The 27,439-nt window shown below is 39.9% G+C and overlaps 1 protein-coding gene across 4 annotated transcripts in view; it reads right to left on the reverse strand.

Annotated features, from left to right (window-relative positions):
* Positions 1-827: 827 nt before the first annotated feature.
* The window catches only part of palld (palladin, cytoskeletal associated protein), a 129,404-nt gene continuing 102,792 nt past the window's right edge, over positions 828-27,439 (reverse strand). For 2 of the 4 annotated variants that reach the window (XM_088922228.1, XM_088922236.1), the window contains exons 11-21: positions 22,815-23,522; positions 19,811-19,946; positions 18,175-18,276; positions 15,021-15,245; positions 14,290-14,439; positions 11,681-11,769; positions 8,627-8,759; positions 4,827-5,034; positions 4,137-4,302; positions 3,430-3,563; positions 828-2,981 (exon numbers count right to left, since the gene is read on the reverse strand). In XM_088922228.1, coding sequence (XP_088778354.1) covers positions 2,809-2,981; positions 3,430-3,563; positions 4,137-4,302; positions 4,827-5,034; positions 8,627-8,759; positions 11,681-11,769; positions 14,290-14,439; positions 15,021-15,245; positions 18,175-18,276; positions 19,811-19,946; positions 22,815-23,522 — 2,224 coding nt within the window. In that variant the 3' untranslated portion in view covers positions 828-2,808. The remainder of the gene's footprint in view (positions 2,982-3,429; positions 3,564-4,136; positions 4,303-4,826; positions 5,035-8,626; positions 8,760-11,680; positions 11,770-14,289; positions 14,440-15,020; positions 15,246-18,174; positions 18,277-19,810; positions 19,947-22,814; positions 23,523-27,439) is intronic. The other 2 variants (XM_088922244.1, XM_088922252.1) reach the window with 2 other exon arrangements.

A 27,439-nucleotide genomic window follows, 5' to 3' on the forward strand; every position in this document is an offset into this window, starting at 1 on the left:
CACAGAGTTTTGTGATTCAAGTGCATAAAAGGCATGACTGTCTTTGTCAAATGATGACAACATTCCCTTTGCAGCTCATAAAGATGTCAAAAATATTGTCTCATTTTGGTACAAGACTTCACTGCAAACTCCAGTTTGTCGGCTCCGTGATTGTGACTAAACCATTGACTGCCTGTTCTAACAGCTTTTTAGCTACCAGGTTCTTAAGCCAAACTGGGGGGTCAAACAAGAAGCTGTGCTGGGGGAATTGGGCGGAGCTGGGGTAAGAACCTTTCAGAAAAGTAATGTTCTGTGGTGGCAGGGCATCGTAAAAATGCCATATCTGTCAAGAAGCTAAAAACCCCCTTGCTATCTTTGACAGTGACCAGAAACCACCAATACCCAACACTTGAACTGCTCCCCAGGGTAAAGGTAGCTGCACAAGAGAGATGTATTCATGCAGTCAATAGCTACTTCAACTAACTGCACACTGAACTGGGGTGTTCCTGTCTGTGTCCACCTCCTTATTTCAAGGACAGAGTTCAAAGAGTTTTTCTGGAACCAGGGCAAAGAGGCAGGACAATTTTGGACACTTTCATACCCTGGAAAAGGAGAAGTGGAATTTCTAGCAGGTATTATGCCCAAAATTAAGTCCTGATCAAACATAGTGAATGCCACATGCCTACTCTGTCAAATTTCGGTTTGATGTGTGGAAGATTCCTACGTTTAAGTAAATACAGACTCGGCTAGAATAAAAAATAAATACACACGTCAACGATGAAAAGGGATTTTGTGTAACCTTTCCTCCGTATTTCGGAATTTGTTTCAAGAAAAGTACATTTCAAGAGTTTTTACTTAGAGATATGTTTATTGTTATTTTTAAACCAAAAAAAGTTAGGAGAACAATCCATAAAAGCACCAGAAAGCATGGAAACAAAAAGGTGACAAAAATAGTACTATAGAACTAACTTACACAATATAATGAAACAGTGATGAAATCTGTGGAGATGAACAGGTATTAGTGAGATGCATTTTGTTACCTGGGATAGAATGAATATTTAACCAAATATGTAAATTATTGTGTTAAGAGATATCAGCTTTTGTTAGCAAAAAGTGTCTGTAGTAGTTGCAAGCTTTATTTTCTCAAATGTTTTGCTTTCCTACTTTGCCTGTAGATCCTTGCACAAATGACTTTATAAAAGTAAGCCTTAGTACCTAAAAAACAAAGTCTACAATGTAGTTCACGCACAAATATAAATAATTCAAAATATGCTAAAGTGATCCTCAAGGCACTACTATAATTTATAGGAACCCATTTGACAATAGGAATCATGCTTAGGGTATGCATTTGCCTAAACAAAGGGATTACAAAATACTGTACTGAAAGTTTCTGCGTAAAGCTGTTGTTTATTTTCTCTTATGCAAAAAAATAAATGTAGCATAGAGCTGCGTGTGACCTCCACAATGAAACCTATCTTTTTTGCTTTAGGTATTTGAAGACTAAAAGCCTCAAAGAACAAAGGCAAAGTAAACAATCTTGAGTATTAATGTCTTAACCCATTTCATTCATTTGTCTGACATTTGCTTTAACCTATCCACCCCTACATTAGCTACTTATCTACAGGTTTGATTGCCGGGCTCTGCTTTGCACTTACCTCGCATTCCCCACTAGCAGACAACATCCATTTATCAACTTACTGCACTAACTCACTCAGATCATCACAGGAACCACAGTACACTTTCCATGGAATTGGTAACATTTGGCAAAAACTCTCTTACTAATTACACAACAGCTTCAGCAAAAATAAAAAAGAAAAGGAGACCCAACCTTGTGCAAAACCTATAGCTGTTTATGTGGGCTGTAATGAGAAAATGGTACACGTAAAAACAAAAGGTGTTCTGTATTTGTATACTGCATAAGATCTTGCTGAAATGACTGCTTTACACCTTAAGGCACCATGAAGAAAAACAGCCATTTCAGCATCTTTGTTCACTGCTCCCTAGGTAGGGATGATTTTGTTTATTCCACTTGCCCTCCCTGTGATTCACGTTATTCTGTATCACTAAGAATGTGGAACCCTCAGGATTCTTATATAAAAATGACAACCTCGTAACATGCATTGTGAGTCGATGCATTTGATGAAAAATATGACTATGTATTACTACGATGTACATACACGTCACATTAAATTGCACGAAGGCACTTATTTCATCACTAACCTGAAAAATAGAGTGACGTAAATATTGCTGTTTTTTTTTTCTCGAAAACTAACCCGTTCTTCTAGAACAGGGAACTTGCAAGTACATGCGTTGTATACTCGTTTTTTTTTATTTTCAGTATTCAAAAATAAGATGTGTACGCAGTGATACCTGAAAACGATACACATATTGAGCTACTCTAGCCACTTTATATTAAAATAAAAAAGCCTACCCGTGCTGTACCAGCTGTTTAGAAAATATGAGTTTTGTATCCAAAAACCATGCAATAGAAACCTGGCACATAGCACATTTACCTGACTTTAAATGTTGTATGAGACTAATATGAATACTTATTTAATGGATAGTGTGGCTACAGTCTAGTAGAGTATCCTTGAAACAATCAAAATCTGATGCAAGTAAATAGGAACTGAAACCTTTGCAGTGCATTATCTCGTTCAGAACTCTGTATGCCAGCACATCCGCCGGTGAGCTGAGAGTGAATGCAGGGTCTATGAGCGTGGTCACGTTCGAAGGCCAGGATCTTCACTTTGAGCACGACTTCTTCCTTAATCCGAGTCCGGGACAGGGTCTGGGTCTGGCACTCGAAGGTGGAGGGGGCCCCTCTGGTTTTTAGAGGTCGTCGCTCTCCACCAGTTCGGGCTGCGTGAGCAGGCTGATGGGGTTGGCCTCGGGGAAGAAGGCCGCCTTGACATCCAGTCCTTTCTCCGTCAGCGCCGCGTAACGGCTGGCCGACGGGCGCACCTTCTTCGGCTTGGGCGTCTGCGAGTGCTGCTGCCACTGAGCTACAGGGGAAGAAGTGTGAAGCATTTGGTTTGGCCGTGGCCGGATGCGACTAAGGTGGCACATACACTGTAGGAGCGCCTGTTGTAGTTCTTAAGCTTCGGTGCTGGATTCTGGCGGACCTGAGGTAGGAACGTGGGAGGTGACTCTGATGGGTGAAGGGGGTTTTCATATCAAATTTTAATTCTTGACCCACAAATGTGTTCAGCTTGACATTTCAAGTTGTGATGAAAAAATTCACTATCAAAAAAAGTGCAGACATCACTTGCAATTCAACAAAACGGTTCAACCTTGGAAGGAGGCGAATACTTTAGCAAGACCCTGTAGACTTTTTTCTTATATCTTAATAGATATGAGCTACCTGTGATGCTAATTAATGATAGAGAAGTATATATCACAAATTAACAGTGAAAAGGGCTTCGCAATGTGACTGGCGCACCCAGAACTTACTGTAGACATCCAGCCTAGCAGTACTTGAGACAATTCCAGCTTCGTTCTTAGCAGATATGGTGTACCAGCCAGCATCCTCCTTTTTGGCTGGCTGTATTATCATACAGATGTATCCGTGATTGTCCTGGTGCATACTGAAGAGATTCAAGGGAACGAGTTGTTAGGTTAGGCTTCTAAAAACACCAGCAAATCAGAGAAGCTAACGCACCACAGATCAATGTGAAACTTGTGTGGAGAGGGGGGAGTAATTAAAGCTAACTTGCTATGTCTTGTTTTGCTTTATTCAAAATTGAAATCTTTCAAAATCACCGACAAAGAAAGAACAGCACTTTAGGCTGTCATACAAACTCCTTAAATATCCTGGATGCAATTTGGAGTTTTCTGGTCGAACAAATGACAATATTATCATCAGAAATACGTGTACAAAAAATACAAGGCACAATACAAAATAACTGATTCTGCACAAAATGTGCATTTTTACAACTCAAAACAACACATAAGATGCGTATTCATTGTGCTTACTCACAAACCATTACAAGGACTGTGTTTGTCAGCAACAATTATATTGTTGGACAGATTTCCTGCAGCTGTTTCTAATGAAGTTACAGTAATTTAGATTTTGAACATTGTCAAAATTCTATTAAAGAGCTATAAAACGTGTTTTTTAGGACCGGACCACTGCAAGAAATACTCTGCAATGCCCTTACCTGATTCTATCAGTATTGTGAGTAAGCGATTCATTCTCCTTCTTCCAGAAAATCTGTGGATATGGCACCCCAGACACACGGCACTCTAAGCGTACAGGGAAACCCTCGGCTACACCCGTGTTTTGCAGTTTTTCAATGAAGACGGGGGCTTTGTGCATCTCTTTAGCTGCAGAAAAAAAACAGAATCCATTCCTTAGCAACGTCAACCTTTCAGGACAGGGCTGGAATTTCGTATTTGAGCTACAGTATGTTTGCATTTGTGTAGCTTTTGTCGAGGAGCGGTAAATGTAAACACCAGTTTGTTGTGAAGGTCTCTTCCTATAATCCAACGTAATGCCGCTTGGTTTTCAGCACTGATAAAAGAAATACGTTTTTGTCACCAAGAATCTAGACACCTCAAACTCCATGGTATTGAGACCTTCTGGAAAATGACAATACCTGATACATTACAAAAGAACTCCCCCTCCACACTCACCCCACGCCCTGCTCTTCTAACAATCCCGAAAGATTATTTAATGGTCAGATTTCCTTTTTGGTTGAGTGTGGTGGAGCATTTAATTATTTAATCATTTAAAATCTGTTTGCTGCTGCCGTTCAAATTCTACCACAATGAAAGTGTTTTAGAGCAGAATATGTTGGTCACATCTGGGCCAGGTGAATCTACTGTAGCTGCTTGAGTGACATCTTTACCTGCGACTATAAGTTCCAGGTTGAAGGAGTTCTGCCCAGCTCTGTTGCTTGCGATGCAGGTATAGATGCCTGCGTCTCTGGAGGTTACTGGCTCAATGATGAGAGAGTGCACTCCGTTCTCCCTCACCAGCATTTTGTGAGAGTTGTCAGGCCGGATAGTTTGGCCATTCAGCTGCCAGATAAGATCTGGTGTTGGCAATCCACTCACCTGCAATTGAAAACAAGCACATTCACCCTACAGTGTACGAGATCAAAAGGAATTTGTAAAGGAAAAATGATTCGATTTTTAAAATTAAAATACCACACCATTTCTGATTTGCTGCATAGCATGGTAATTTTCTCCCTATATTCATGATATTATGAAAGGGAAAAGAAATTTACCACAGGAAAAGCACATGGATAAGACATAGTGGGAGTTGCTGAAGGCAAATAAGACCAGCAACATCCAGTGATTAATTCTACTGAGTGAAACAAATACTTGACTGATGATGGAACAGTGGTTAATGTGATTTTTTAATGTGGTTTACATTACAAAGAGAAAATATACCAGAAACTATAATTTATTGTTTTTTTTTAAAAAACATTTCACAAAAAATTCTTCATTGCTGCATTTTTAAGAGCATTTGAAGAAGTGGAACAAAACCATATGTAGTATCATATTCCACCAGAAAAAAAGATGATTCTATCTTTTTCTCACAAGAAACACCATCTTGTGATTCTCTTTCACAGTTTGCATTACTGAAAGTTATCATAGAAGCTTAAACCTCTTTCAGGTGTACAGCAATACAGACCACCTGTGTAATTCACAATGATATTCAGTTTGAACCAAATTTTCAGTAATACAATGTACTGGTATATTCTTACAGTGTGTGGCCTACACAGTTCTCATCACAGACCTGATAATACTCAAAAATAACTTCTGAGAGAAAATGTAGAGAATTTATGAATGTCTTTTAATACATTTCTTTGCAGTGGCTGTAGCTGTGTGCTCTCTTTTATTACCAATTACACAAAATCCTGCTCAAAAAACATACAGAAGAATCTAGCCCACTGTTCGGAAAACAACATTTAAAAGCTTTTTTGAAACGTTTCCAAGACGTCCAACATGCAATTTGTTCTCTCAGGTCCTTCCAATACAGCCAGTTCACCATTACTGCTGTAATGGTGTAATGCACACTGCTGTGTGTGTTCAGTTTTAATTGTTTATTGGTTAATAAGTTCAATAATGTCCTTGTGGGATATATTAAATAACTGCTTATTCTGGACTGCAACCAAAGACAGGTTTCCTTTGCTTTCCTGTAAAAAAGGGGGAAGTATCTAATATCCATTTAATTGTGCAATATAATGACTGTAATGCGCTCAGTCCACATACCTGTATATACTGTATGTACTAATTCCTATGAGCACAAAAACATTACTTAAATAGAACAGGGACAGCATTAACCTAATAAGTAGTAAAATGCATCTTGTTTCCCCACATATGCTAAAGCTTTCTCACGTATTAGAAAGCATTGAGAGCCTTAGAAACCCAAACAATGATATGAAATGACTAAAAATTCATCCAATGTATATCCATATACTTCAGCTTTTACATTGACACACAATATACATGTTCTTTGGTTGTTTCAAACTGGTAATCTGTTCTGTTTAATGATAAGCAATCTACTGTATATTTGCTACCTAGAAGTATGCTGGATATTTTTTCAGCTGGTTTTGTAACCACTGCAATCAACACATTTCTCACATGTTCACTGGACACTAACTGCTGTGGAATAAAAGGGCAATGCAGCAATTTCTCAGTCTTACTGGAAGTGAGTCAGTTTCCTGTAGGCATGCTGGCATGCTGAGCGCTGCTCAGAGCTTGCTTGGCTCTGTGTGCTCACTGGCACAGGAACATCTCTCCACTGTTTTTAATTTCAATTCACTAGGGAACTTCATTTAAGTTCAAATTGCATTGGCAATCCAGTTTCAGCCTCATGTCTGGAACTGAACATTACTGAAGTATAATATACCCTGCGCATGTATAGCCATGGCTGAGCTCACAACAGGCTGTCCACGATGTGTGCTCCTGCACAAAGAACTGAACATCCATCCATGCCTAACAACTAAGGCATGATAGGTTTGCTTAAAGCACTGCCAAATCTGAAACAGTTCATAACGTTATATTTTCATCATGCTTAATGCTTACAAGGTATACAATCAAATTACTAATAGATCATTTCAGAGAGAAAAACTAAAGTCCCTTACAAGACTTTAACAGCTTCTAGGGCTGGGGTGTGAACTGAGAACACAAGACTCATTCTAGATCATCTATCGCAGGTTTTTGAAATCTGGTACCCAGTTATGGAGGTAAAGGGCAGACTGAAGCAATCAAGATAAAGTGTATTGCTCAAGAATGTAAACAGTCCACAAAGGAGACTTAACTCAAATCTTGAGTTGTAGCCCAGATAGCCCAGTAGTAGTATGAAGCTCTGCAGACTGCGGTACTTTACTTTAAGATGACACAAAACAGTCTAATTCAAATGGTGAAGCTTCTTATTGGCTGGAGGCTGTTGCCCATGTCACCTGTGACAAGGTCTATTCCTACAGTGCTACGCATGTCAATCAGTCAAGTAAACAGGCCAAGAGAGACAGCACTCCAGCCACATGAACCAGGCATGACAGACCCAGATTGCTGCTGCCTCCACTTATGATGTTTACTAATAGAGGTTTCAGCCTAGAAACCTCTAGAAGGATAAGGCTAGGTTCATGAACACTCAGAGCTGAGTGTTAGCTTTTCTTGTATAATTTAGCTCTATACATGTGAAGCTTTCATCAATGGGATGCAGTACTGCCAGCAGCTCAGTATTTCTGGACATATTCCTAATGATGTAATATTGTACTATATTCTATGCATGTGAATTTGTTTACATTAAATACAGTACCTTACAGAATTACAAAAACATGGTATGAAATTACGTTGGTTTTGGCAACAGCCACACGTTTTAAGCTGAAATTACAAATAACAAAGTCTTATCATAAAACATTTTCTCCTCATGAAAGTTTGAGAAAAAGGTCAACAGTTAAAATGTAATTCATGTTGCTCAAGCTTGCTGATACTAAAACAATAACGATGACAAGAAATTCGAGTTGATGTTGCCAACAGCATTCTACTGAAAAGATTTCTAAAAATTAAATTGATGTAAAAAAATAATAAATAGATTTGAAAGTACAAACTAATCTTGACAATTTCTGTCAATACAACTTCCATCGTTCCTGACAGACAGCAATCAACGCTTACAGTAACTACTCCTTTGAGAAGTCAGCCTTTGCAAGATTTGTAATGGGAAAACTAACACAAGTTTTAAAGACTCACAATAGACATATACTGTAGACTTCCATTTACAAAAAAGTGTCACTGTTTTGATATTTTGATTTTTCTTGCATTGCTGTTTAAGAACAAGTAAAGGCCCAAAGTAAATTGAAAATTGTTTTTTTCTCCAACATGTCAATGCACATGATTCCTCATTTTCTTTTTTCTCTTGAGCAATAGAACTTAAAATGGAATTTGAGGAGTCAAATTTTGTTACCAGTCAGGTCTGTGTGATCAGCAAAAACATGTCAGGACAGTTCTTATCTAAAACTGTGAGATAGATTGATTTGATTTTGAAGATCCCATTTGGCCATGCACCATGCTAAGAGTAAGGTTTTACTGAAGCCAGATCATAAGTGCACACACATACAGTATTATAGCTAATGTTTTCTCCCTTTCCTTTCATGATTAAAGTCCAAAGTCAAAAAGCAGAGAGCCGTGACGTCACCTTGCAGTCCATCCGACAGAGTTTGCCCTCCTGGACAATCAGGTCCCCAGGTGCCTGCAGGAAATGTGGTCGGAAATGACGTTCCTGGATGTTGTCATTCTCTTCCCCGCTGTCCCGGGACCGCGACCTAGGTCTGAGACAGAACACAGCCTCTGAGTGATTAGCACAGATGAGCCACAAGTCTCACAGTGCCTTTTGGAATTCCCCAATACCTAACATCACAAAAACGTGTACTTTATCAGATCGTTCATCCTTTTTGAGGCTTGTGGACCTCATTTGGCCTCACCGGTGCTATGGCACTGCTGACATCATCAGCTCACGTCAAGCTACACATTAATGTCAGATGGAATGGCTGATTTCACAGGAGAAGTCAATACTTTCAGTAAGTAACTCCATTTGCAAACCAAGTGTGTGCCACATTAACTTCCATATTGTAATTCTGCCTTATAAGAACAGATTTCTTGTGAAGCCCACCCATTCTCACTAGTTAATTACTGCAAGCAGCTAGTCAAGGAAAACTGATACAGTGGCATCTTTGGCTTTTGCCCTTTTTGATATGGTTTCTGGGTATACAAGGTGTATCAGACAGACTGTGTTTGCACTCATTAAATTATTGCAGTTCTCTATTTTGAGGCTTTTGTTTTACACAAATATTAAATGAAGTCCTCTAGGTCAAATGCCATGACCTGATCATAAAAGGCAGACAACTGCAGGAAAATCATTTTGGCTAGTTGGCACAAGTCTGCACTTTGAGAAAAAAAACAGTTACATGCTCTGGGGAGTAAAAAACACACAGTCTGAACAATGACTGTTCACAATCTTCATAAGACGTCGTCCCTTAAGTCTGTCATGTTCTATTTACTTTTGTACTATTTAGATGACCTAATGTATTGTTCCTGGCAATAAAGTGTCTGGGAGATCATATTTAAGAGCATTTTTCACATCAAGCGTTAATTTATTCTGTATTCGTCTTGGTTTTGTTTTAAAGAACAAATATTGATTGAGATAATAACTCACTCTTGAGGCTTTATGAAGCCTCAAGCTTTTAGAGTTATTTTTAATTCTCCAAATTTAGAAGGGGTACATCTGTTTTCGTGAGATGGATAAATCCGCCGCTATAAAAAAAAGTTGTACTTTTAACAGATCATGTTCTTTGACCTCTGTATATTCTAAAAAGTTTTAAGAGGCAAATCATTTAGACAGGATGAAACAAAGCGTGTGGGTTTTACTTCACAAAGGTATTTCAGAGTAATCTATTTGCAAAGTAGATCAATGTGTGATTCATGTAGTCTTATCTCAGGTGACCTGTCAGACGGCATATGTCATTCATGTGTAGTCTTATCTCAGGTGACCTGTCAGAAGTCCCATAAACGGTTTTTGAGATACCGCACAAACCACAAGAACTTGCTAATGGAAAGCTTTCCAAAAGGTGACCTAATGCTCCCTCCTCCCTTTCACACCTTGCAAGCTGTTATGCCCTGGTAGCAAAAAAGAGAGGAAGATTATGAAGCCTGCTAAAGGTTTTTTCTTTATTTTGGTTTTGTGGTAGTGGTGGTGAAAGATGCTGAAGAGATAACTGCAGTCCTGTGTCTACCTACTGAGGTATACCCTGCTAAAGCACTCCTAGGCTTGCATTTGAAGGCTTCTAGTTTTAGGAGACAAAGGGTAGTTCCTGCACATTCATTGAGTACTTTTCTTCCTCCTCTTCCCGCTACAGCTACGTCTTCTGCTAATACCTCATAATACTAATAACAATAATAATAATAATACTATAACCCTTCCTCTTGCTCAATTTCTTGGAATGCAAATGCTCTCACAAGGATGTGCTTTGCTTTCAGTCACACATGTGTTTGTATTCCATTGTCTACTTTCCAGTTCTTGGTAAGGCACATTTGCGAAAAGGATTCAATCCTTAGCCTTGCTTCAACATGCAGTAAACTAATGGATCATATGTATAATATATGTTTAAGCAGTCTTTTCCTATGGAAGCAATCCATTATTTTTCAAAGGCAAATACTGTCTTAATAATAATCTCAACAGTAAGTTCTTTGGAAAATATTTGAAGAGGACAGGACTTACCAAACCAGTCCTTCTATTTTTTTTAAAAATTTGCTTTAAATGTATTTAATTTTTCCTTAATTTAGCCAGTCAGACACTTTCTAGACATTGTTTCATTATCTGCCTCCTAGTTCCCGTCATATGAGGTTGTTTGGAGAGTTTTAGCTACCTTTATTATTACCCAACTAAAAAAATATCCAATTACCTCTTCTTGAAAAATGTTAATATGCTTATAAAAAATCTCCAGGTAGTCGCCCATAATAACTGCCTGCTAACTGTATGCCTACAGTACAAAATGTTAATAAAGCAACATTTTAGAAAAATAAGCAAAATGTTATTCCGTTTCACCACATAACTAAACATCAATCATAACCATCTTGAAACCAGAACATGAAACCAGTTAAAATAATGGCAAACGTCTTTCGGGTTGGGGAAAATGTAATGCTATCCCAGCATTTACAGAAAATCAAACACAAACTAAAAAAACATTTGTGGAAAGTGAGGAATTTTAAACCGGCTTGGAAAGCTGTTTTGAAAAAAACATTTTTGCATTTTGAGACCTACAGGGCAGAAAGGCTTTGGGGCTAATATGTTGTTGGCTTCAAATCTGGCTCCTTACCACTTAAAAGTATGCAGCTGATGTCATGTTAAAAGAAGGGGGGGGGGGGGGTGTTTGGTGTAACCCTGTGATGACCCCCACTCTGAAAACCCTTGAAAATTGCAGAGTGAAGTTGACTGATTTGGTTGCTGTTTAAACCGAAAAGAATGATCGGGTAATTGGAAGGAGGATGAATCTCGAAGGATTGGTGGGGTGGGTGGTGGTTCCAAATCTGTAAGTCTTTCCCCCTGGTCCTTCGCCCCTCCACCCTGTGGAGAATCTTGACAGCAGTACAACAATCACATTCCTTTGACTTCCACAAAGAGGATGCCCGTTTCTGAGTTCCGCTTTTACAGCAAGCCTCCGGAATGTGGCCCCCCCCCCCCTCAATCACCCACCTCCTGGTGTGTCCTGGGGGGGAACGAGTGCTCCTGCCTCTCTGGTTGACCGCCTGCACCATCATCCGGCCCGTGCAGCTTGTCCTGCCCTGAGCCAGAGAGAGCCGGAGAGACACCAGGAGTCAGAATCCAAAAACCCACAAGCCCTCTCCCATGAGCTGCTCTGCCAATGGGGCAGTGAACTGACTGAGGAGGCTGATGGTAAACGTCAACCACAGCTGGCTTTATCGTGCCGTTTCATCAGGTCAGCAGTACTGACACTAACTTTGGGCTCCTGAGCGTTGCTTCAGGGAACACTTCAAAATAAAAGAGGGGACAATTACAGTTTTACAGCATTATTTTTTAAACTTCTTTAAAGACTTTAATGTGTTTAACTTTAACGTGTTCTGTAAATGTAGGTTTTGCTAGAAAAAAAAAAGTTATGCGAGTCTGGTCAACTTGCACATTAATAATAGCGTACTTGTTCCTAATAACATTCTTTACGGGTTTCACGAGCAGTTGTTTTGCATAGCAGAACGCAATCTGAGGGAAGTCTACTGGAAAATAAAAGGTTATGTGCTCAGTCAAAACAGATGCTAGAAACTTGGGTTTAAGTTTGTTGGTGTTGTTAAAACATTGAATTCTCTAGGGATGTAATGTCATCAGCTTATCTTGTTTTGACTTGTTTTGAGTTCTTGCTGACAACATTGCTGCACTTCCTGTCGTGAGTAACGCTATAAACTGGATTAATAATTCTCTGAAGAAACATACAGCCTAATTGCCTGATTTCTTCATTCTTAAAGTTAACTATCCAAAAAAGCTAAAGTTGGTCCCTTCTATGTTCAATGTTGTTTTCCTTTTTTTCAGAATAGTAAAAAATTGGTTAGTTTTTCAGATGGTTTTCTGAATTGGCTTCAGTTGAGGAAACATAACAAATGACTGTCTTGTTACGTGCCAGAGAGGATGACAATCTTGATAATTAAACCCTGCCTTCACAGCCAGACATGATTTATAAACAAAGTCTCTTGAAACTGATAAATGGTAACAAACTTTGGTATCATATTAACACTATGCTGTCAACAACCTATTAAGAGTTATTAGCCATTTTGTTCAACAGGCTCCTGGGCATATGATACAGACCACAATTGCCTCTGAAGCTACTTCACAGTATGTGGTCTGCCATTAAGCTTCCACTTTTATCTTTAGAGTACTACATGATAAACAATAAATAACCATACTGCATAAAAGCACGCAGGCTTCGCTTGATAGTGGTAAAATTGTGTTTTTTCCATCCCATATTTATCTGCTCTGTTTTAGAACATACTTTGGCCCAGTCTGGGCAAACAGTTAAACAGCAAGACATTTTCTGAAATAGACCATTTTTTACTTTCCGCTGAGCTTTGGCGAGCTTTATTTAGCTTAAAAGATTTTCATGTCACTACCTACAATACTTTTTTTTTAATCTAAATTTGCCACTAGTCGTGTTAATTCCCAACTCTTCTGCAGGATTTCAAATTTCAGACGTGTTGAAACATCCCGAAACCAGACTACCAAAAGTCAGAAACAAACTGCAAACACGCAGAACAATTCACTTTGGTGGCTTTCTAATTAGAAAGTAATGGCTTAGTGAAAGCCATTAAACGTATCTTCTACAGTATGCAATGGTGGTATGGAAAAATCTGAACTTTTCCAGACAAACCTTCACTACTGCAGCCACTGTAACCACAAGAAGATGGAAACCACAGCCACATTACAGCTTATATGGCATCAAAACAGGAAGACAAACCCCTGAAAATTGGGTGTGTAGGGGATTAGCACAAGACGTTTACAGCCTAGTTTTACACATACACAATTTACATGCTCCTATCTATTACTCTGTGGGTGCTTTCTTCAGACAGCCTTGAATAAGTACTGTGAGTAATACTGACGGGTAAAACTGGAGCAGCTTGAGTGCATGACCTTCCTGCAATCCTTTAGTCATTCCCCATTGCTCTCACCAGTAGCTTTTTGACTGCATGTGATCTTGAAGTTTTATTTGTCAATGTAAGAGAAATGCACTTTTACAACTGAATCAAAGAGCATGAAACATGAAAGGTCATTTATAAACTGTATGCACATCTATATTTATACGTCAATCAGACATGTAGGAAATTATAATTCTTTGCAACTACTGTATAGTTTGGGATGTAATTTTCATCCCAAAGCTTTAGAAAAAGATCCGATACATCCTATATCCCGGTATGGTGATCAGAGAAAACAGGGGTCCTGACTATTCATTAATCACACATCCTATGCTGCCAACCTATAGAGCTTATGATTATCACTCGGGAGAATGGTGCAATTCAGTGGTTTGTAATTTTTGGTCTAGAGAGAAGAGCATCTCTTCGTCATTCCAACATCACATAGAGCAGTAGCCTGGTTTTCCTTCGAGGTCTTCCTTCCCAGTACAGCCCTGCCTAGCTTCCGAAATCTGCACCCTTGCATGTATAATATTTTCAAGATAAAATGTAGCCTTGTTTCATGGTTTAAATTATTGAAGCTGAAGCACTTATGAAAGTTAGAAATTCTTCAATTGCCAAAACAAACCCCCAAAAAAAGCTTTACTGTTGGGTGTTGTTGGTATGGCTTACCTCTGGATTGGCTGCCATGATTGTATAATTCCCATCGTCATCAAGGGAGGCAGCAGCAGTGTGCAGAGAGCAGGTACCATCTGGCTCCCTGCTGATTCTGTAGTGCTCACTCCTTTTGGAGATCTGCTTGCCATCTTTGAACCAGTAAATCTGCCAAAGACAGGCAGTACAAAATTACCACATTACACAAGTCCCAAATTCTTGGATAACAAATGTTTAATGTCATGGACTTTCCAGCAGAAAGTATGTGCATTGTATTGTTGAGGATCCTAACAGCATTTAGGTCTCAAAACACATATCATATCCAGAGGTACAATACAGCATATTCAAAATCTTTTCCAATAGGTATTAAATCCCAGCCTGCAATAGAGTAAAATAACATCAAGCAAGACGTCTAACACAGAAATGGTGACCAAACCTTGGGAACAGGCTGCTCTTCTGTTTAAACTTCTTGATTTCCAAGAGAACAAAAGAACCTTCACCAGGAGTTCAAGGTAAAATTAAATACACCTAAAATTAATGAAGTTAAATTAAATAAACTTCTCACGCACAATATGGGAGACATTAAGAGCAGAGCGGATACTGGCTCACACAAAATCAGATTGAGCAGCATGTGTGTGCAGAATATTGTATTTATTTATGTATCTTCATCCTCATCATCAGGCACAATACAGCATATTCAAAGTGATGTGTGTTTCAGCGTGCGGCGTGTTTACTGACTTGCCCGTTACCTTTGGCTTGGGGTCTCCGATGACTTTGCAGACGAAAGTGACAGGCATGCCCTCAAAGACCTTGTAATGCTTCAGCTTTTGGTCAAAGAAGGGAGCCACCTGCTGGCCAGGTGAGCTCCCTTCATCATGCTGCACTTCATCATCAGACTCTTCGACTGGGGAGCGCTCCAGGCGGAATTCGATCTCGCTGATTAGACGCTGCTCAAAGCTCGACACCTTGTACTCCTGCAACACACAACACGAGAGCACACTTCCAGCAACACTCCTCACACTCTCACTCCGCACGGAACAAAAAACGACTCAACTTGTGGCTGCTTAACAGCAGGAGAATGAGAACAAAAATCTCCCTACACTATTTTGGTCCCTTTCCCTTCAAAATACAACTGTGCTTCTCGTTCTCTCAGACCACCTCCCCTTATTTTATGAGTGTAAAGAAACTATTGCATGCATTAAACCATGGATAATCACAAATTGGCGATATATGCAAAACACAGATGCTAATGACTCATAAAAATGCACTCAAAGCTTAGCAATGCCTCACCCAATTTTTACAGAATTGTTTTTTTTAAGTTGTTAATACTGTATATAAGGCACAAGGAGAGTCTCAAAGTAATGAAAAAAGATGCCCAATAAATTCAGAATTCTTTGTTGTCATAATAATAGCTAGGAATCATCTGGAAAGGCCTGCCCGTGTAACATAACTTTTCAATTACAATCTGACATCAGTGGAAATATGAAGTTGATTATTTGGGTGTCCACAGACAGGTCAATGTATGGAAAAGGTTAATTGTACCTGATAGTTAGAAATAGCAAATGTTTATCTCTGTTGCTGTTTTAAACACAGATCAGAAACATATTTATGTCGTATTTCTGGCCCAAAGAAATTCAGCTTCAGTAAAGACAAAGGACAAACATAGATGGACAAACTACAGACTACAAGACTAATTTCGATAAGGTACATAACCACAACACATTCTGTGCACCCTATACAATACAGTACATTCTATGTACTCCATATAATTACCCTAAAGAATATACTCCAACCACAACAATACAATAATTATTGAAGAATACCTTTCAGATATACACAGTTTCAATATACACAGTTCAGACATAATCATTTAAAATGTTACTTTGTGCCAATACACAGATTATTTCAATTGCTAAAGCCTGTCCTCTCATCTTTTGCTTTTGTTCAAAGAAACCTTGGAGAGGTAACGGGTTTGTCCTGACTTCCTAGACATGAAAGTTCTGCACATTTCCTCAAAACATGGCACCCACAACTTGAGTCGGGCAATATTTAGCACACAAGCACCAGCAAACTGCTCCCGAAGTCATTCTTCTTACGTTCAGCACACTACCAGCACATTGCACACCAGAAAGTGCTCCACCTGAGTAATTATGCCAGAACCCCATATCATTGTCTGTTATGGCAGCAGTGATGGAGTTAAAATATCTTGTCAACACATTGCAATAAGAATATAAAATCTGGCCAGACCCTCTTGGCTGAGGGCCAACCTACTGGCCGTAGGACAAAAACACTGGGACCCCCATGAGGAGGTCCCGGAGGGATGCAGAAGATAAATGTGAAGGGGGAAAGGCTCATATATTGTATTTATAGGTTTTTTTTTTATTTAGGAAATGACATCAGCAATGATTACAAGTTAGGACAGCTGAGGCAAAATTGAACTTGGCCACTATCATCCCTTCTGAGCTCTGTTGTGAACTCCATTTATGGACATGGACTTTTATAGCATGTTTTCTTTGGGTATAAAGAAGTCTTACATACTGTACAGTATACTGAAATATGTATATAATATATTATATTTGTTACATAGAGATTCTTATTTATAGAACACTAGCAAATAGAAATCACAATCAGGGACCTAACGTGTAATTTACATATTTACAGTACCTCGAAAAATAATCTTATCATTGCTTTTTCAGTATTGGGTGTTTACGTGAGGCTGCATGATTAAAATAAGGGAACAAGAAAACACTAATAAAAGTCTGATGAATGAAAGACCCCGACATGCAATGTGAAAATAAGTATTAAATCCCTATAAAGTAACATCAAACAATACACCTAATACAGAAATGGGGACCAGCCGTGGGGAACAGGCTGCTGTTCTGTGCAGACTCCTTGATTTCCAAGAGAACAAAAGAACCTCCACCCCCAGGAGCTCAAGGTAAAATTAAATAAACTTCTCGCTCAAAATATGGGAGCTAATGAGATTTGCTCACACAGAAGCAGATTGAGCAGGATGTGTGTGCAGAATACTGTATTTATCATCATCATCACCACCACCCACACCACCAAAAAAAAGCAGTCACTTGAGTCAGGCTACGCAGGATGGGGCTCCCTTTTCAAATGTTCTACCCCCACGAAAACAGAGGAGAAAGACAATTTCCAAAATGCGTCGAGAATAAAGAAAACCCCCCTGTTGGAAAAAGTCTTGTTCCAGTTAAAAATAAAAATAACAAAGTGCATTCAGGCTACGCATGCAGCTGTAGTCTGCACTGTTTTGGGGGGATTACAGTTGCAATTAAATGCTGCTACGCTTTAGTTTATGTTATGCATAGCTGACAGCTTGTGTTTCACCGCATTTGTAATAGTAACAATAATAATTTAATAATTCCTTACACTGATATGGCACTTTTCTTGACACTCCATTCAAAAGCACGTTAAAGGTAATGGGGACACCCCTCCACCACCACCAATGTGCAGCCCCCACCTGGATGATACAATGACAGCCATAGTGCGCCAGTACACTCCCAACACACCAGCTGTCAGTGGGGAGGAGAACAGAGCGATGAAGCCAATTCATAGACGGGGATTATTAGAAAGCAATAATTTTTGGACAGGACTTCCCTTCTCTTTTTGAGAAATGTCCTGGGAATTTTAATTAGCACTCAGAGTCAGGATCTCAGTTTACATCTCATCCATAGGAGGCCACAGGGTGAGCGTCCCCTGCTGGTCCCACTAACACCTCTTCCAGCAGCAACCTTAGTTTTTCCCAGGAGGTCTCCCATCCAGGTACTGACCAGGCTCACACCTGCTGAGCTTCAGTGGGCTGCCAGCTGTGAGTGGCGGGGTGATAGAGCTGCTGCTACAGTATATCTGTCATGACTTCCCCTCTGAAGCTGATCCTACCTGTGTGGTGGGCTCTTCTTCTGCTTCCTGTACATTAAAGACAGTGGCAGCATTGTCAGCGCCCAGCAGGCGACGAGCCATCTTCTCCTCATATGTTAATCTCTGAAAGCAAGTATTAATGCGTGTCAGCGTTCAGTTAGTGGATAAGTACCAGTGCTGTCCTGCACTCCATGTAACACTGTAAACCTCAGAGTATTTAAAAGCACATTTGCTTTAGCTAAGCGATGCTAAAAAAGTAAGCTTTTCATGGTCCTATAATATTTTTTTTTACAGGTACCAGTACCCTTTAACCAGAATTAGGTTTATTATAAATTTGATATAATTATTTACATAAAATTGATTATTCTTTGGCACTAAAGCTGGATTCCTTTTACTAGAAGACTTAAGGGAATACAGAAAACTTATAAAAATAGAAGACACCTCGCTTAAAGGTAGTTATATATTTTCCTCTAACAGATTCATATGTAACCCTTTTGAGTTACATTTTCTTTTAATCCATCTAACCCAGTTCCTTCTGGTGAGCTGAACCTAAAGGACCTCATTGTCCATGACAACAAAATTTATTAAAAAGTCGTTCTGAGTTCTACACGGGTAAGTGTTGTGCTCTGTTATTGATTTCAAGTTTAGTGTTTACACCCATTTCATTTATTTATTTCACCTTTACTATTATTTTATGATGTATAAAATGGCTATTGCTGTCTACATTTTTTCATAGTACGAGTAGTATTTTAAATGCTTTTAAGCAGATAATGAGCACAGTTATTCAAATTAGGAAATGCAAAAAATTACTTTCCATGACCCAAAGACCCCAAAGAGAAACAGCAAGTAAAGTAACGGGAATTGAAATGAGTTTTTTAAGGGATCTTAAAACCAAAGTTCACACCCTAATCCCGTCCACTTCCAGTACAAATTAATATTGTGTTTCTTGCTGACTCAGTTGTAGGATTGTGTCTGCCTATATTCACCAGTGCAGCAGCTCCCTGGCAAATTCCCTGAGAAAAGGGAGGGGTTTTGACCACCTCATCGTGATAGATGGTTTTTGATTCTCCTCAGCCAGGCGTGTCATCCCAATAAATCTTGCTACTGGACTCCCACCTCTTCTCAATCTTTCTTACACCTTTATTAGGATGTAACTGAACTACTGAACTTTATATCGAAACAAAAGTGTGAAAAGGAAGACCTTATAGGTCCCTTTCCACAGCATGTCTCCCTCATCGTGTTTTATTGAAATTACACGATGCTCTGTAACCATTTCCTGGCATCATGTTGCTTATCAGTGTCCCCAATTATTAAAGGAGGGCTGTGACCCATCTGCCTTCCATTGAAATCTGACGATTTCTAAACTATAGAATTTCCAAGTAAGCCTAAAGCAACATCCTGAGCTGTGCAATGGGATGTAAATGAACACATACTGAGTCATTTTGTTTCAGGTCTTATGACAAGTCATTTTGTGGGATTATGTGTTATCTGTCAGATATTTAGTAACATTATGACATCAGGATGCTATTGATATAAATGTCATGTGATTTTTTCTTAAAGCATCAGTGCGCCTACAGGGTACAGCTATGAAGCGTCTGCTTGTTAATACAAGTTAATGGCTCGTTAATGCCTTTATTTGTTGTGAGTACAAGATCACCTGCTGTCCATTGCTTAAACGTTCCTCTTTAAAGCGCAGTTTTCTCTCAAGATCTTGAATGACTGCGTCCTTGGTGCCCTGAATCTCAGAGTCGGAAGCAATCCGTGAAGTCCTGACAGCCTTCTTTGAGAATCCCCTATAACAAACAGATCCATAAGAGTTTAGACAATATTGACCTTAATTTCTCAGAACACATCATCGGGTTTTATTGCAAAGTCTCGAGTGTTCTTGTGAATAAAAAAGTTTCTGTTGCTTTTTTAACTCCCTTTCTGGTCTTTTATAAATCCTTTATTACATTTTGTTGGCTTTTAAGTGCTTTATTTATTTAAATGCTTTATTTCAAAGATGCACTGTATAGACCATAGACAAATATAATAAGGCAGCACAGCAGTATAAATTTAATTTTTGTAACATATAAAATATAAATGTTAACTCTTTATATACATTTTTACAAGCCTCATAATATACATACAGTAATATACATACTGTATAACATACATGGTATACATTACGTGTAAATAATGTTCTTAATCTCATGGAAAGCCTTTCTAGATTCTAGACAACATACTGTATAATGATTTTTAGGATTATTAAGTCATAATTAAATTTTTGAGTTTCCATTAATATTTTATTATGAAGGATTGTAGCATATTTCCTTTTCACATTTGTTTCACCCTTACTTAGTGTAATGTGCCACTAGTCCTTAACGGCCTTCTCTTGTGCGAAACCTTTCTTCTGCTCAGTATGATTCCTTTATACTGCTAAGCCACCTCTCTCTATATTAATACAACTGGTAATTATTATTATTCCTTGCACAGTTCTATAGCATGTTTCATCCCAGATTCTACATACTGGAGGAGATACACTCCCACCGTTTAAATCCTGCACATACTGTACATGACCGTGCCTCACTATGCACCAGCAGATCCATGACACAGCAGGTAAGGTACACAAGAGAGAGGAAGACATGGGAATCATTGGAAAAACCAGACTGCACCTTTCACTACAGCTTCCATTTTCTGTCCTGATCCTGGGCAACACAAAGTAAGGTCTTTTTGTATCGTCACACATACCGCATCTACTTCATCATTTCTATACAGGTACAAAAACGCTGAAAATGTAATATGTAAAGCTCTCCAACTACAAGTTGTTTTTAATGCTGAGCCCCACAGCAAGGAGCTGTGAAACTGGCATTCAGGAGCTCCAGCGACAGTCAGGCTCTTCAGGCTATTTGCTCTTGTTCTTAAAGTGACTTAGAATGAACTGAAAGGCTGTAGTTTTATTCCTTTTGTTTTGACGTGCAGCGGCAGGTCACTCTACTGTCTCGGATAAGATTCTAAACTGAAGCACCTCCTGTATGATGTTTGTACGCTCTCCCTGGGTTTTGGGGGACTTCTTGGGGTGTTCCGTTCCCCCCCTCCAAAGACATGATGTCTAGGTCGGTTTATCTCTCTAAACCAGTGGGGTAGAACTCCACGCCCCCCGGAGAATGGCAGCGTGTTCGGGATGGCATTCCGCTTCTGCATGCTGTAGCTGAACTAATCATTAGCCTAATGTACTGTAAGTGTAGCACATTTCTTCAGCTGTTGACAATTTAGAGAGGACTAGAAAACCTGCTGGATTCCAGCCCTTGAGGACTGAAGTGGTGTTCCTCAGCTCTAAATGGCCCCTGCGTGTGCTTGGCTGTGTTCAGTTGCACTGTAATGGGAGAGGCTTTGAGTTTCCGTGACCCTTACCAGGAATAAGATACTTTCTGAGAGGGGTTTCGACTGAATGTATCTGCCTGGAGATGACCATTAACATCAGAGAGGGCCTGTCCTTAAATTGTCTGAATGTCTAACCTCCTTCTAGTCTTTTTTTGCTCTAACTCCTCCAACTTTGACCCTGCTATCTTGGCATTTTCTTGTTCCTGTTTGCTGACAGATTCGGTGCGATACATTATCTCAGCTCTTGGGTGCAAGAATGTGAGGCATTGCAAGGATGCAAGGCAGCAGGGCTGAATCACTCCAGGATGAAAAACAAGGGGGTACTAGCCAACATCTTTTGCAAACGTATCGTTCTTACTTTACACTGAAGCCTGGCCTGATAAAATGTTCATCACGTAACAGGAAAACAGTGATTTCAAAATTACCGTTCTATCTAAATGGCAGAGCAATTTAGTGTTGTGCCTGAATAATATTGAGGTCTGCTTCATTCAGGATGCCACGCTAGGTAGCGCTATCACTGAAGTTTTTTAAAAAGATTTATATGAATTGCGCAATATGAAAATATCCACTGCCTTATTTTTTAACGAAATGTTATTTTTCAGACTTATCTGCACTGTTGCCCTTCTAGGCCGATAAATAAAACCATGAATCTAGGCTTAGCATCTAATAGCATGTGTAGCATCCCTGTGTTTACATGAACCTAAAACATGCTTTCAAAACTGTCTTCAAACATCTGTATCATAATCACAAAATTTAAAACCTAAGTGTGGTTGCAACAGTGGGATTCGAGAGGAAATATCATTTTAGCAGATCTGTCTTTTCTACCGAAGCCCATAAGCAGTTAGGCTGCTTCTCCCTTGACGTTACCTACCTAGTATGTGTAGAACACTTGCATACTGATAACACTAATAATAATACTACAACAGGACTTTTACATCAGTTAATCATTGGGTACAGTATATGAATCTGTGTTTGAACTATTTGATTGAATCCATTAGTTCTACAGTATGGTGCATCAGTGTATCTAAAGCACAGTGTTGTCTGTATTATAAGAGAAGTGTTTTTTTTTAAATGGCCGACTCCCTGTAACTACATCAATGTAAATGTTTATGAGAGGAATATGGCAATTTCGGGAAGGGGGTAAAAACGTTGTGTGCGTCAAGCTGTAAACGGCTGTGCCTTTGAACTGAGCAGCTTAGTATCGAGGACGAATGAGGGCTTCGACAACGCGTGCGGTTCGCGTTGAGGCACTGCTTGGATAGCAGAGACTGGCAGGGTGACGACAGGTTTATACTCACATGGGGCTGTTTCCCTTGGGGAGGCCCAGGGCATTGACTGGAGGCGGTGGGGGAGGCTGGGAGGGAAGCACGGAGCTGAGGAAGACGGCCGGGGTCTGCTGGGGAGAGAAGGGGGAACTTCTTTCCTCAGAGGCGGGGGCCGTTGTGGGACTGACGACAGGCAGAGGAGGAGGAGGTGGAGGAGGCAGGGGAAAGTTGTCCTGAGCAGTGAAGGAGGTCGGGGAACCCAGGAACGGCGGAGGAGGGGGAGGGAAGGAGGGCGACACCGGCGAGCCGATGCTGTCGCTTTTGTAAGGGTACGAATGCTGGAAGGGAGGCAGGCTGACTTTGTTCAGCTGCTTGTGGGGGCTCGGCGGGGAGAGCGGAGAGGGCAGGCTGGAGCCGGAGGAGCCGGAGGAAGGGGTCATGTACCCCGAGGAAGAGCCCCCCGCCGTCTGGGCCGCGATGAACTGCTTGGGCCGCGCGTAGTTGAAGGTGCTGCTGCTCTGCATGCTGTTGGCCGGGCCGTGCGAGTTGAGGAGGCTCATGTGGGCGGGGGCCTGCTGGCTGCTCTCCAGCTCCTGGAAGGAGGGAGGAGGTGGAAGTGGAGGAGAGGGAGGTGGAGCCGGCGGCTGGGGAGGCGGGACTTCCAGTGGCTGCTGCGGGTGAGCTGCCTCTTGCTGCTCCTGGAGGATCTGGTTCTGCAGGTGCTTCAGCTGCTCTGGGCCTCTGTGGAAAGCAAGAGATATGTGCTGTCAGAGTACAAGAATAAAATGTGACTAGTCTTTGGTCGTATTCCATAACTATACAAAAGACTTTTTAAAAAAATGACTTAAAACTAAGTAAATAATCGTTTGCTTGGATGTGAATGTAGAAAAACGTAGTACAAAATGTAGTATTTTATGGCTGTGAACTGAACAAAAGCAAGTTTATTTGAAGAATTATAGTCTTTTTGGAAAAGTTTGCTGATTGGGTTTGCATGGGTTTGCTGATTTCCATGTCATGCATAAATTGTACATAATATGCACTTCCTCAGTGGAGAACCATTCTGAAACTAATTAACAGATCTACTTCTTTCTATTTTGATAAGTCTTACTCTGTATCCAGGCCTTCAGTACAGTGCAAAGGTCTTCAACCAGAAATTAAATTCCTGACTAAATCAGGAATCACTATCCAGCCCTTTGGGTATTTTGAATATTTCAATCAGGTCTCCTTGTGAACTTTTTGTTCCAAAGAAGACTAGGACATTTCTTTTTGCCTGTCAGTGGGGGACATTCTTTTAAGCCCCAGAATGTATCTGGTTGGTCTTCCTGGTCTTCACAGGACTGACCCCAGAGCAGCAAAATATTTTTTGTTGCAAGCAACCAAACTGTGCACAGTATTCTAAACGAGACCTTATTAGTGCATTGCACAATTTTAACAATACCTCCGGATTTAAATGCTGCACTTTCAACTGTATATTCTAACATATGCTTTTGTTTCTTATTGCCTCCCTGCATTGTCTAGAATTGCATTGTGTCAGCATAAATACCAGTCTGTAATCTATTCAAACTCAGTGTTTCCCATTTCCTATATATACTGTATTTGACTTTTTTGCTCTATGCATGAAATACTCCGCACTAGTCTACATTTAGGGTTATAAACCAGGTTGAATTTGATCTAAATCCATACAACAGTTTCCATTTTCTTATCAGATATTCCAATTCAGGGTGACGAGGGAACACAGAGCAACAGGTACAAGGCAGGGGACACCAGTCCATCGCAAGGCGGGCAGGCACAGACACACAGTGTCAATTTTCCCAGAAGCCAATTAACCTACCAGTTTTTGGACTGTGGGAGGAAACCGGAGCACCTGGAGGAAACCCATGCAAATACAGGGAGGACATACAAACTCCACACAGACAGCACCCAGGTCCAGAGCTGAACACAGGGCCGCAGGGCTGTGAGGCAGGAACTCTAACCACTGCGCCACCATGCCGCCCTTATCTAATTTCTTTAAAACATTTTAGTTTCCATGATATCCATTCTAGAATAAAAAAATTATAGTAAAAATAAAGTGTCTTCTAAGTATTAATAAGCTAGTTATTATTGTCTGTTAAGGAACTATTGCTTTCAACCATGATTTCATTACAGTCCCAAATAACACTGTGGTCATTAACCTACTGTATATGAACGTCAATCTTCTGCAGCCCCATGTAATGCCATTCAAGACGCATCTAATCTTGTCGCCTTGTGGGAGCAGGGAAACTGGAGTTGCTGGGATCTTATAAATATCCTGTACTAAAAGTGTAGGCCATACGATCCTTTGCCTAGGGTCGGGTTGTAGTCTATTAACCCGAAATGCACCGAAGTCCTCCAACTTTCGAAGTTATCCAGTGTATTTTAAGACGTAGACACAAACAAGGAAATTTGCATTAATTCTAAATGATCATGTTATTTGTTAGTGAAAAGATCACACCAGCTGTACCAGTGGATACTAATTTATGTCTTTATTACTAATGCTGACGAGAGGGCAGCAGTGCTAATGGCTGGCAGTGTGTTCAGCAGTAGATGGTCTGGATTAATTTGCAACAAGGAAAGGTTGTGTCAAAAAAGTTTTTTTTTTCATAGTTCCTGTCCTTTTTTTTCTTGTCCATGATAAAGAACACACAGATCAAAATAGTTTCCGAAACTCGTTTGTTGAGCAGACAGGATATTGAACTATTCTTTACATATAAAGGAAATATTGCTGGTGTGGCAGAAGCAAGATAAGTAATTGGACCAAACAAGTATGTGCCAAGGCTGTTGACAGGCTAACGAGAAGCTCTGAGCTGGTTAGCTGTTTCCACCCTTGTCAGTCCTTCTTTTGACAAGGGTAATCAAGCCACTGAGTACAAACGAAGCCCCTGCATCTTACTCCTCATGTTATCAGTCTTATTGCAGAGATCTGCAAGCTAACACGTCTCCTGCATCTGGATATTAAACCCAAATGCCTGGGTGGTAACAGTATGCTCTTTAAAAACGTGGCACGACTAAAAGCTGTCTCTAGTTTCAGACAGAAAAATTTACAGTCTTGTTTTTTCATTGGAACAGAGCGTACACTGGCTCTTTGTGGGATTAGCGGTAGTAATTTTTGTTTAGCCTTATGTAAATGTAAATGAAATGTCTATCTCATTAACTGGGTTTTGCTACAAGTCATGGCATTATATATATACAGTTTATGAAGGGAAATTGATCATGACCCCAGGTCTGACAAGGACAGACCCATTTACTGTACTGCACCTGGCACTGGCAAGAGTGAAAAAGCCTTGAACAGATGACAGCTTCCAATGACACAAGACACCAATGTTTTATCATCAGCTCAAGCAGAAAATAAAACTATTTCAGTAACAAAGACTCATTTTTTCCTCCTTTGTGGAATGCATCAGCATGTGTTAAGTCAGAGCCTGAATTGCAAAATCACTTTTGTTACAACTGTGATCTAAATATGTTATTATACCCTAATTTTCACTCCTCCAGTATGTGCAAATAACACTGTTTAGTACAGACTGATCCCACAAACTATATAATTTTTCGTGGTGGGAAAGCATTCTGCTTTGTACCCTGCACTTCTGGGCTAGACTCTGGGTTTGCAGAAGTAAGTGTTTGATAATGGATGGGTGGATGGATTAACAAGGTTTAATTTCACTAAATAGATCAGAGCTAAACCGCAGGAATGCACCGTTGTTTCAAAACAGAGCATGCTGATCCAATACCAGCATTTCTAAATGTTTTATTTAGGTGCCTTGTTTTTTTCAAATAAAGATACTGCATTGAACATCATTTGCATGATGCAGGTGCCTCAGAGTAGATGATATGAAAGCTTGTTTTTATGCAATCATATGAGCACTTTTGATTCCATTGTCACTTTGATTCGGGAAGTCAGGAGAACTGCATATCCAGTCATGACTGTTGCATATTGAAACAATTCTTCTTAAACCCACAGGATATGTTGTGCAAGTATTACTAATTTGGTAACCACTGAAGATCTGAAAAACAATCAGTGTGAATCCTTAAGACGACATTTGTTTGTTGTATGAAAAGGCTCTATGACAATAATAAGTAATTATATTTATTAAAAAAAAGCAGCTAAAATATTGAATAACATCTGGTGTTAGAATTTGCTACTTTTATTATCTGAAAATACATTACAAACCCACAAATTTATCTCAGAGACCAATAATTAAGGTTTGGAAGGGTATACTAAATTCATTTTGGCTGAAAGCCATTATTAAAATGAATAAGACCAAACTGAGCTTTCAATATGTGTTGTAATATAGTGAAAAAAAGCTTTTTTGGGAAGACACCATCTTGGCTCAAAACCCATGCTCCCCGGTATGGCCTTAAGCCAAGATGGCCACCTGATAATTGATAAGAACAGCAGAATTCAACGCAGCTGGCTGGATTCGAGTCTCTTGCACTCAGAAGAAGTAGAATCCCACATGAGGGAGCAGAACTATCAGGGTAGGGTCAGTTGTAAATACCCACATCTCTGAGATTAATAAGAATCCTGATCAACCCATCTGAGGAATAATTGAGATTTTGTCTAGGTTTCAGCAGGGAAGCAGAGAGAGACAGATGGTCTAGTAGGCTGGCTGACAGGACTGAGGGCCTCAGAGGGATACAAG

Source organism: Atractosteus spatula, chromosome 1 (assembly GCF_055471065.1).
Source record: "Atractosteus spatula isolate fAtrSpa1 chromosome 1, fAtrSpa1.hap1, whole genome shotgun sequence".
In the NCBI taxonomy this organism is placed as follows: Eukaryota; Metazoa; Chordata; class Actinopteri; order Semionotiformes; family Lepisosteidae; genus Atractosteus; species Atractosteus spatula.